Source organism: Podarcis vaucheri, assembly GCF_965113315.1.
Source record: "Podarcis vaucheri genome assembly, chromosome: 6".
In the NCBI taxonomy this organism is placed as follows: domain Eukaryota; kingdom Metazoa; phylum Chordata; class Lepidosauria; order Squamata; family Lacertidae; genus Podarcis; species Podarcis vaucheri.
The window spans coordinates 9,265,083-9,275,899 of record NC_138764.1 but is presented as its reverse complement, the minus strand read 5'-3'; the positions used below and the strand labels follow the sequence as shown (position 1 = coordinate 9,275,899).

General features: G+C 47.5%; 1 protein-coding gene across 2 annotated transcripts in view; it reads left to right on the top strand.

Annotated features, from left to right (window-relative positions):
• The first annotated feature begins 557 nt into the window (after positions 1-557).
• ASTN1 (astrotactin 1) overlaps positions 558-10,817 on the top strand; it is a 219,908-nt gene continuing 209,648 nt past the window's right edge. For both annotated transcript variants that reach the window (XM_082229018.1, XM_082229017.1), the window contains exon 1: positions 558-966. In XM_082229018.1, coding sequence (XP_082085144.1) covers positions 627-966 — 340 coding nt within the window. In that variant the 5' untranslated portion in view covers positions 558-626. The remainder of the gene's footprint in view (positions 967-10,817) is intronic.

Genomic DNA, 10,817 nt, shown 5'->3' with positions numbered 1-10,817 from the left:
AAAAAGCGTTTTGAGATAGCAGTGGGGATTCAAAAGATGCACGTTGGATAATCCACCCCCCAAAAAACGTATTGTTTATAAGCAGTTATTAGCCAAAACAGGTAAGCATAGCCTCCAGAGGCAGTATATCTTTGAATGCCAATACTTGGGGGGCAGGCGAAGCTGTTATCCTCCTTCCCTGCCTGCGTGATTCCCCCAGAGAGGATGCTGGACTTTTGATCCTGCGGGGCTTCTCTCCCGTTCAGGGGCACGGAAGGGACTTTTTTCCTTTTTTAAAAGGGAAGCCTCCTTGCACCCCCAAACGTAGCTGTGCATCGCCCTCCCCTCCCCAGCAGCGCTGCACAACCCAGGTGGCGACGAGCAGCAGCCTGAGCGCGCGAGTGCGCGGCCAAGAAGAAGATGCAAAGGAGGAGGAAGGCGCCGGGAACGGAGACGAGCCCGCTTTCGTGATCGCCTCCTCCGCCTGCCTTGCGCTCCCTTTCGGCAGCAGACAAAGGGCCTCCCTCGCTCGCTTCTCGCCCGCCCGCCCCCTCCGCAGCCCGGTGGCATCGCCCAGCAGCAGGCACCCCGAGCCAGCCCCGCTTCTGGACCAGGGAGCGTCTTCGCTCGGCGCCCGCAGCCTCAAGATGGCTTTCGCTCGCCTCTGCATCTTGCTCTCTTGCTGCTACTGCTCCTGCCGCCTCCTCCCAGCCGCCGCCGCTGCTGCTGCCGGGGCCGCCGCCGTTGCCGCCGCCGCCGCCGCGGGGCCGGCCGAGGCGGACGGGGACCCTTCCAAGGAGATGGAGTGCAAGCTGAAGAGCATCACGGTGTCGGCGCTGCCCTTCCTGAGGGAGAACGACCTGAGCATCATGCACAGCCCGTCGGCCTCCGAGCCCAAGCTGCTCTTCTCGGTGCGCAACGATTTCCCGGGGGAGATGGTGGTGGTCGACGACCTGGAGAACACCGAGCTGCCCTACTTCGTGCTGGGTGAGTCCGGCCCGCCCGGGCGGCCTCCCTCGCCCGACCCCTCGGCCTCCGCTCCGCGCCCAGCGAGGTGACCTTTCCCGTCCGCACGCGGCCCTAGCCTGGCCGGCGCCGGGCTTCCAGGGGCCCTCGCCCCGGCTGGCTCGGCCGGCCACCCTTCCCCGCCGAGGCCCGGAGAGCGAGAGAGAGATTGCGCGGACCTCGGTGCCTTGCCACCTGAGCAGCGGCGGCGGGTGAGGCACCGGCTGGGCTCCGCCACGGGGCCCAGCGGGCGTGAGGCGTCGCGGCGGTGCCGCTTTTCCCGGGTCGTTCCCGGAGCGAGAGCGGAGGCTGCGGCAGCTGCTTCTCCCTCAGCCGCCTTTCCCGACACCTTGCCGCCAACGGGAAGAGCAGCCGCCTCCTGAGCCGCACCATGAGGCCGCCTTGCTCCGTATTGCCCACACGGACTGGCAGCGGCTCTGGAGGATTTCAGGCGAGGGGGTCCTCTCCCAACAGCCCTCCCTGGAGAGGCCGGGGATTGAACCTGGGCCTCCTTCTTGCGGGGCAGGCCAGGGCCAGGCCAGCCAAGCAGGGCGGGGCCTACCTGCCCCCAGTGCAGCACCTGGAGGGGGCAGGTGGGGGCAGCTGCCACCCCTTCCAGTCTCTGGGCAGCTTGAGGAATGAGCTTGGGCCTGCCCAGTGGCCAAGGTGGCCTGCCATGGTCAGTTGCTTGCTTGCCCAGAGAGGCAGGGATGCTGTGCCCAGGCAGCAGGCCAGTGCGATGCCACTTGAGCTGCCATTTGCCTGCCTGCTTGGGGTCCGAGGGGGAGTTTGGGGAAGAGAAGGTGGTGCCTCTGGTTACAGCAGCACAGAGGCTTCAGCACCAAGGGGTCACAAATCTCCCAGTGGCGCTTGCTTGTCCTTAGAAGCAACTAGGTTGCTGCTCCTGGAACATCCTGAGGTGCTGATCTCTGATACTAGCCATAGAATCCCAGCAGGTTTCTTTTATCTATTTATCTGTTTGTTTCATTATCTGGTGACATATGGCGGCACGAGAGTTTCCAGAGTCTAAAAATGCACCACCATTATTGCAATGGCGAAGGCCTAACTAACCAGGTAACATTTAAATTATAATAACACAGGTCTGAAAAGCCTGAGGGGGTTGGAGAAGGAGGTTTCTACCAGGTTCCAATAGGACAAAGGCAAACCTCTGGGAGAGAGTTCAAAAGCTGAGGTGCCACCACCTAAAAGGCCCAGGCGTCCTTGAGGTTTCCTTTCTGCATGCTGCAGGAGATGTGTACTTTGCTCTTTTGTATACAGAAGCCATGCACCCATGCTAGGGACCTTTTGTGCATGCAGTAGCAGGTTACATTTTCTCAAAATCCTCTGTAAAATGTGCACATGCTGGTGAGTGAACATTTGAGATATGACTTGGATTATTAAGTCTCAGGGTTTGACCTGAATTTTCAGGGATTTAGCTTTAAGAGTTCAGGGAAAGCCACAGAATCTCAGGGTGAGGAGGCAACTGAAGCTATTTTCAGCCTGGCTTGAGGGCTTTTGCTATTCACTTCTCCTCCATGTCAGTCACCTCAGGCACCAGGAACCCCTCAGGCACCCTGATGTGCTAGGTGCAATCCTATGTCATCCTCTCTAGGTGACATAGGTTTGAGAATGTAATGCTACCAGACTCAATCCCCTTTTAGCTGTCAGCAGCACCTTTGCGGCCAAACATGATCTGATGCTTGTAATCATGAGTTTAAAACAAGCAGAACCTAAATGTGGGAGGATAATTTTCACTGAGATTGGATTATGTAGGAGGGTGAGGATGAACCCTTTCCTCCCTTCCTGAAGTTCTAGCAAGGTCCCAATATTTTACTTAGCAGGAATGCCTTTATCATCACTGCCAGGCTTGGACCAGCCATATGCATTCCTTTTGGCCTCAGCTTCATGCAAACTCTGTTTTTGAAAGGGATTGACTCCATTTGGAAGCTCTACTCAAGAATCATAGAATCATAGAGTTGGAAGAGACCACAAGGGCCATCGAGTCCAACCCCCTGCCAAGCAGGAAACACCATCAGAGCACTCCTGACATATGGTTGTCAAGCCTCTGCTTAAAGACCTCCAAAGGAGGAGACTCCACCACACTCCTTGGCAGCAAATTCCACTGTCGAACAGCTCTTACTGTCAGGAAGTCCTTCCTAATGTTTAGGTGGAATCTTCTTTCTTGTAGTTTGGATCTATTGCTCCGTGTCCGCTTCTCTGGAGCAGCAGAAAACAACCTTTCTCCCTCCTCTTTGTGACATCCTTTTACATATTTGAACATGGCTATCATATCACCCCTTAACCTCCTCTTCTCCAGGCTGAACATGCCCAGCTCCCTTAGCCGTTCCTGAGTGGACCCAATCCCTGCAGTGCTCTGCAATTCCCACTTGCAGAGCAACAGTTCTGTTGTTCATATGACATCAGGTGCAATTGGGCATGGCTGGGGAGAACTGGCATCACGAGCCAAATGGGGCTAATTTGGCCTGTAGGTTAGATGTTCCTCATTGCCCAAACTCTTTTTTTTTAATATGATATTTATTAAAGTTTCAAAGAAAAGATTACATGAAGAAAAAGAGAAAAAGAGAAAAGAAAGAAATAAAAAAATACAAAATACAGAAAAAGATAATAAACATTTAAAAAGAAAAAACACATCAGTCTTTCCGTACCTTACATTTCATTTCCTTACTTCCCTGACCTCCTCACACCTCCCTTTTTTGTATTCCAGTTCTGTTAATTAATTCAGCAATTCCTTTCCCTCTTTGTTTTTATCTAAATCCTTTAACTTAATAAATTATAACTTTGAATTTTCATCTATTAACAATCCATTTTTACATACACCTTAATAACATTGCTGCTAAAACCACTTAACTTCATTCAGACATCATTCTAACATTCATTAATTTTGCAATATTTCTGTAAATAGTCTTTAAATTTCTTCCAATCTTCTTCCACCAACTCTTCTCCCTGGTCTCGGATTCTGCCAGTCATTTCCGCCACTTCCATATAGTCCATCACCTTCATCTGCCATTCTTCCAGAGTGGGTAAATCTTGTGTCTTCCAATATTTTGCAATAAGTATCCTTGCTGCTGTTGTGGCATACATAAAGAAAGTTCTGTCCTTCTTTGGCACCAATTGGCCGACCATGCCCAGGAGAAAGGCCTCTGGTTTCTTCAGGAAGGTATATTTATATACCTTTTTCATTTCGTTATAGATCATCTCCCAGAAAGCCTTAATCCTTGGGCATGTCCACCAAAGGTGAAAGAATGTACCTTCAGTTTCTTTACATTTCCAACATTTATTATCGGGCAAATGATAGATTTTTGCAAGCTTGACTGGTGTCATGTACCACCTGTATATCATTTTCATACTATTCTCTCTTAAGGCGTTACATGCCGTAAACTTCATACTTGTGGTCCATAACTGTTCCCAGTCAGCCATCATTATGTTATGTCGAACATCTTGTGCCCATTTAATCATAACAGATTTCACTGTTTCATCCTGAGTATTCCATTTCAACAGCAAGTTATACATCTTTGACAAAATCTTAGTTTTGGGTTCTAGCAGTTCTGTTTCTAATTTTGATTTTTCCACCTGGAAGCCAATTTTCTTGTCCAAATTGTATGCCTCCATTATCTGATAATAACGAAGCCACCTCACTGCCCAAACTCGTTGCTATAGTGCCTCATTCTGCATTGGATAGCATTTTGTGGTTGCATGCCAGTTGTGGATATGCCCAAGACAAAAGTGGGCATCTCCACCTGCACACACAAACCTCACAGTGCATGCACGCATGTGTAGACGTAGCACACGCAAGGTCATATAGAGGAGGATTTGAACCTACAGCTTCCTCATCTAGGTCACTGTGCCACACTGGGTCAACGCATCATGGCATGAGCACTGTTAAAATGTGTTTATCATGCAGCTTGTGCATTATTTGAAGGAAAATAGGAAAATCTCTCATCTCAGGACCCAAAACAAATATATGTCAATTGCTCATTTGTTGAGCTAAAAATGATTATCAATCTTATAAGCAAAGTAAAATTTAATTGTGCAGGCTGCTATATTTGTTTTTTTATGATATCAGTACATAACCCCCACTCATCCTGTCAACAATCTAATTCTCCCTACATAATTATTACAACACCCTCCAATCATCTATATGCAGCTCACCTTCTGCTTGAATGACTCATGCATCCGTCAAAACTTCAGTATTGTCTGCATTACATGGTCCTTCCACATGTGCCTTATCTCTTGCATGCAAATTAACAGAGTCCTGTTGTTGTTTTTCTTCTTATTGCCTGATGTGCAGCTGTGTGTCCTCCCTCCACACCTTAAAGTTCTACTGTCCAAAAATACTGTCAGATTTGTTGCATTCTCACAACTTAACCCTATCTAGTATAGCTATTGAGATGTTCACTATCATATATACTTGGTCCACACTTAACACTGAAACACAGACCAATGTGCTTGACCCTGTGTCTGTTTATTTCAGACTACAGGTTGATCAAGTGAGTCCCAACCTGCAATGTGAAGTGCTACCTAGTTTTATCACTTCTTAGTGGCTATCAGCAAAGCACTCTTTTCCCCCCCTAGTGTAGGAGTCTGGAGTATGTAGGGATTTTTGGGGGCGGGGGGAGGAAACAACGAAAGAAAGTAAAGAGAGAGAGAAAAGAGCCACCCAGAGAGTATATGTGACAAAGGATAGTGAAGGAAAGAGCAGTGGCCTTTTATTTTAACTCTCCATCATCCAGCCTGTGACCCCTCATCAGCTCTAGAGCTAGCCAGCTAGCAAGGGACTGATTTGGAGGAGATCTTCCATTTCTTCCACATAAGAGCCTACAGGTCTGTGATCCTCTGAGGGTCTACATCAAAGTGGCCCTAGTTTTTACTGCCAGTCTCCTATTTTTTGACACCTGGCCTTGGCAAACGCTACATACATACATACATACATATGTACAGAGTTTTATTTGTATGCCACCTTTCCATTAACAGTTCAAACCATGCTCAAGGTGGCACACAACACTGCAAATTTACATAATTACAAACATAAAAAGTGGTCATAAACAATAAATAAAGCATCAAAAGTTGTTGTTTAGTCGTTTAGTGGTGTCCGACTCTTTGTGACCCCATGGAACAGAGCATGCCAGGCACTCCTGTCTTCCACTGCCTCCCGCAGTTTGGTCAGACTCATGCTGGTAGCTTCAAGAACACCATCCAAGCATCTCGTCCTCTGTCGTCCCCTTCTCCTTGCGCCCTCCATCTTTCCCAACATCAGGGTCTTTTCCAGGGAGCCTTCTCTTCTCACGAGGTGGCCAAAGTATTGGAGCCTCAGCTTCACGATCTGTCCTTCCAGTGAGCGCTCAGGGCTGATTTCCTTAAGAACGGAGAGGTTTAATTTTCTTGCAGTCCATGGGACTTTCAAGAGTCTCCTCCAGCACCATAATTCAAAAAGCATCAATTCTTCGGCGATCAGCCTTCTTTATGGTCCAGTTCTCACTTCCATACATCACTACTGGGAAAACCATAGCTTTAACTCAAAAGGACGGAACCAAATTAAACAATGTCCACGTGAATCACAATAATTTCTAAGATTATGATACAAAAATCGATAACAGCAACAATCTGCCTCCCCAAACCCCTAACCAAGCCTAACCCAACTCACTCTTATTCTGGCTTTTGGGGAGATGTTTGGAATGCCTTTAAAAATATTTCTTCATGAGCTCATGGATGCAATAGAGTTCCTCTTCTTCATATTTCTGCCTACTTGCCTCAGTCTCTAGGTTGTGGAAAATGCATTTTGACCACAGTGCACACCCATGGAAATCCTTGCAGATGGGCAAAGAATGCCAAAGTTTCTTTTAAATGTACCTTTTTCAAACAATCATGATTAGTTTACTCAGCACATCCTGCTTCAGAAGCCAGCTCAGTACAGGCTGCTTCAGGTAAATTAATAGAGCATACAGCAGCTGGAGAAGTCTGAAGTGCTGGTAGTTTATATGATTCTAATGAGACTTGGGACGCGAGTGGCGCTGTGGGTAAAACCTCAGTGCCTAGGACTTGCTGATCGTAAGGTCGGCAGTTCGAATCCCCACGGCGGGGTGAGCTCCCATCGTTCGGTCCCAGCTCCTGCCCACCTAGCAGTTCGAAAGCACCCCTAAGTGCAAGTAGATAAATAGGTACCGCTTTATAGCGGGAAGGTAAACAGCGTTTCCCTGTGCGGCACTGGTGCTGGCTCGCCAGTTGCAGCTTCGTCACGCTGGCCACGTGACCCGGAAGTGTCTTCGGACGCCGCTGGCTCCCGGCCTCTTGAGCGAGATGAGCGCGCAACCCTAGAGTCGGACACGACTGGCCCGTACGGTCAGGGGTACCTTTACCTTTTAATGAGACTTAGCCCAGGTTTGGAAGACATGCTAAGCCATTGGCTTAGCTCAGTGCGGTGCAGGAACAAAAGGCTGGGTTTGGAGCAAAGCAAATGTGAGCTTCTCTTCAGAAGTCCATACACTCATACATTTCCACTAATCCGGCCCCCTGGTTGGTTTAATCTGGCCCCTGCAGCTGTTTATTTCCAGGGGTAAAATCCTTAAAAAACCTTGCCAACTTCAATCCTAAAAACAAAAAAGGTCAACAGCTTTGATTGGCCCTTTAGTTGGTCCTCATGGCCCTTCACTTCATCAAATCTGGCCCTTAGTTTGGACTAAGGCAAAGTTTGACTAAGTGTGATGTGCAAATCAGGCCACTGTGCAGTAATAGTGAAACAAATAAAAACAAAACAAAAACCACAAAAAAATTAGTTTTACTAACACCTGCTTATTCCTAGCCACAGAATACTATTTCAAGACAAAGTTTTATAGTACTTCTGGAAAATATAAAGCTCAGGTATTGATGGCTCTCCACAAGAAATTAGTTTCACAAGCCCATAGCAGTTACTGAAAAGAGCACGGCATGTGCTTGTTCAAATATGCAGATATGAATTGGTTGAAACGTACATTATGAATCAGCTAAAATGGCTTAATTGTAAACAATGTTTAATTATAATAATAATTATTATTAGAATTCACATACCGCCTTTCATTATATTGCTAAATGTCCTTATGTATGTGAGGGTTTTTTCTTTGCAGTGGTATATTAGTATACAGCTGTTACTAGTCCCTTGTGGTCTATGAAACGTGTCTTTGTGTTGGTGGGTGTATGGTGGGGGAGGGAAAAGAGAGAGCTGAGGTTGTGAAATGTACATGGTAAATATAGGCAGAGCAGATTGTGCTAGTGCTGGCTCATGCAGAGTTGGCATAAGGCAAGCTCCCAAACAACCGAATCGAATTCCTGCCTCCCCACCCCACCCAAAAACTTCTACTTCATCCCTACATTTTAATATGCCTCTGGGCTTCCACACAGAAGTTCGTGCCCATGACTCAGTTGCAGCGATGGGGTGGCTGCAAATTGGGCTCTTGGCGCATTTGCTACAGCCTCTGCTGCAGAAAGACCTGGTGAGGTTGCCATGGCAACACACAGCGGAGGCCTGTGCTATTCAGGCCAAGGTTTTCCCCACTCACAATGCCAACCCATGGGGGCATAACTGGAGTCTCAATACAGTTTAGGATAAACCACCAACAATTTCTTCTCTCCCCTCCCAATCTGTACTTTTTCAGCCTCCTGAACTTTTAGGTGTGTGAGAGAACAGAGGAAACCCGGATCTTGGAGTATGAGTAAAATCTTAAGAGGGTTGCTGTGTTAATTGCATGTATGTAAATAGCTTGATTTGTAGCTGTTCATTATTTATTTTCAACTGTTTAACACAAACGTGACATGGTGCTTGCTCGGTGGGGTTATAATGTTGAAAAGAAAATGAATAATAAACATGGTGCAGAATGAGAGGAGAGCTCTCAACGATGGAGATGCAGGACTACAGAGAAGAGATAACTAAATGTGCCATAGATGAAAGGTTTGAGGAGAAGGGAATGTCGTGGTGGGCAGGAGGAAGCTGATCTAGGGACAGGAGCATTGCAATTAGAAGACACAGGTGGGAAGGGGCAAGAAGGTCGTGAGAAATAAGACGTAGAAGGTCCAGGGCAGTGGCCCCAAATTTTCTGATAAAAAGTGGGTCACACTTTTGTTTCATTGAAACTGGTGGCATCCTCACATGAGAAAAGATAAGTGAGCATTGCCCTCCTTCCCTCAGGCAAGCTTCCTGATTGGAAGGCGACAAACTTAGAGTCGAGAACCCCCTCCAAGAGTAGGTGCTTCTACATCTCTGGATCTGGAGTGTTCAGGTGAGCTGAATCACACCAGATTCAGAGATTGGATAGACTTCTCATCCTCCCAGCAGAGGCCAACTGGAAGGAGGCAACAGAAAAGACCTCTGCAAGATAGTCATCACCCCCTTGTTAACTGAATGCACTGAATGAAATGAGATCATGCGTGCTGGTATGCCCTTGACATGGGCACACCTGCTGATCTCCCCTCAGCTTCCATATGTTCAGCATTAGTGTGAAAGGGGCCTATGGGTGTACAGTTGTGTGTGAGGCCATCCATGGGGCACTCAGCATTTCTGATCACACAAGGGAGACCTGTGAGCATAGTGCATCATTTCTAGAGACACTTTTCACACTAACACTGATTGCACAAACATGAAGGTATGCTTTGTCCTTCTGCTTGTACAGTGAATGCTTTGTGTTCGTGTGTAACATAAGTATAGACTTTTATTCCTATCATGCAGAGTTCCGGCAGGCAGGCTATTTTGTATGTTGGCTTTTTTGGCACTCAGGAGCTATCACAATTTAATTATTTGTTGCAGGCAGCATACCATTGTGCCCTGACTTACATTTTAGGAATTACTAGCATGGGAGCTAGAATTCGGTACAGCAATAAACAAGGATTTAGTATATGCTCAGAGGAACACTTTTATTACTTCTTCACATTGCTGAAGGTTCTGAAAAAAGCTGTGGACAGATTCCTAGTCAACCTTGATTGATCATTAATCAATATTCATTGTTAGTGACCAAACCACTAAGGATGATAGCATATAGCTAAGAAAAACATGTATGAGTGAATGTAATAAGCTTTATGTATTTAGTTTTGCAGTACCTTTGAACAGGAAAAAGATGGAGCGAAACTAGATTGTTGCTCAGTTGATGCGGGATCCATATGAAGCAGCCTCTGAGTGCTTGGGCGTTTGGAGTCTGATGGGATTAATTCAATTCATAACAAGGAAGGAAGAGGTTGTATCTGTGTATGTTGTTAACCTCTGTTAGGAAGAGGGCAGTTTAATTGGTGCAAAAGTCATCTGGGTTCATATTTGCAACCTTAGACCTCTTCATCCTATATAAAGAGAAACTGTGATTTGAATATGATGGGTTGTGTAGAAAGGAAACTGACCTGATCTACCAAAGGCAACAGCAGAAAGGGCTGGAGCCTGAATATAGGGAGCTATTCAGCAGACAACCACAATGCTGGCTGTTCCTAGGACTCTTCATTTAATTACCGTATTTTTCACTCCATAGGACGCACCCAACCATAGGACGCACCTTGTTTTAGAGGGGGAGAACAAGGGGAAAAAAATCTCCCCCTCACTGCGCAGCACCCCTTCAGCGAAGCAGCGGGAGAAACAGAGCCCCTTCCATTTCTCCTCCCACTTAGCTGAAGGGGCGCTGCGCCTTAGCTGAAGGGGAAGCTACCCTTCAGCGAAAGGAACTGAAGCCTCCGGAGAGCAGCGGGAGCTCCCGCTGTGCTCCAGAGGCTTCAGGCGGCTATCTTTGAAGCCTGGAGAGCGAGACGGGTCGGTGCGCACTGACCCCTCTCGCTCTCCAGGCTTCAGTGAAGGAAACCCGAAGCCTCCG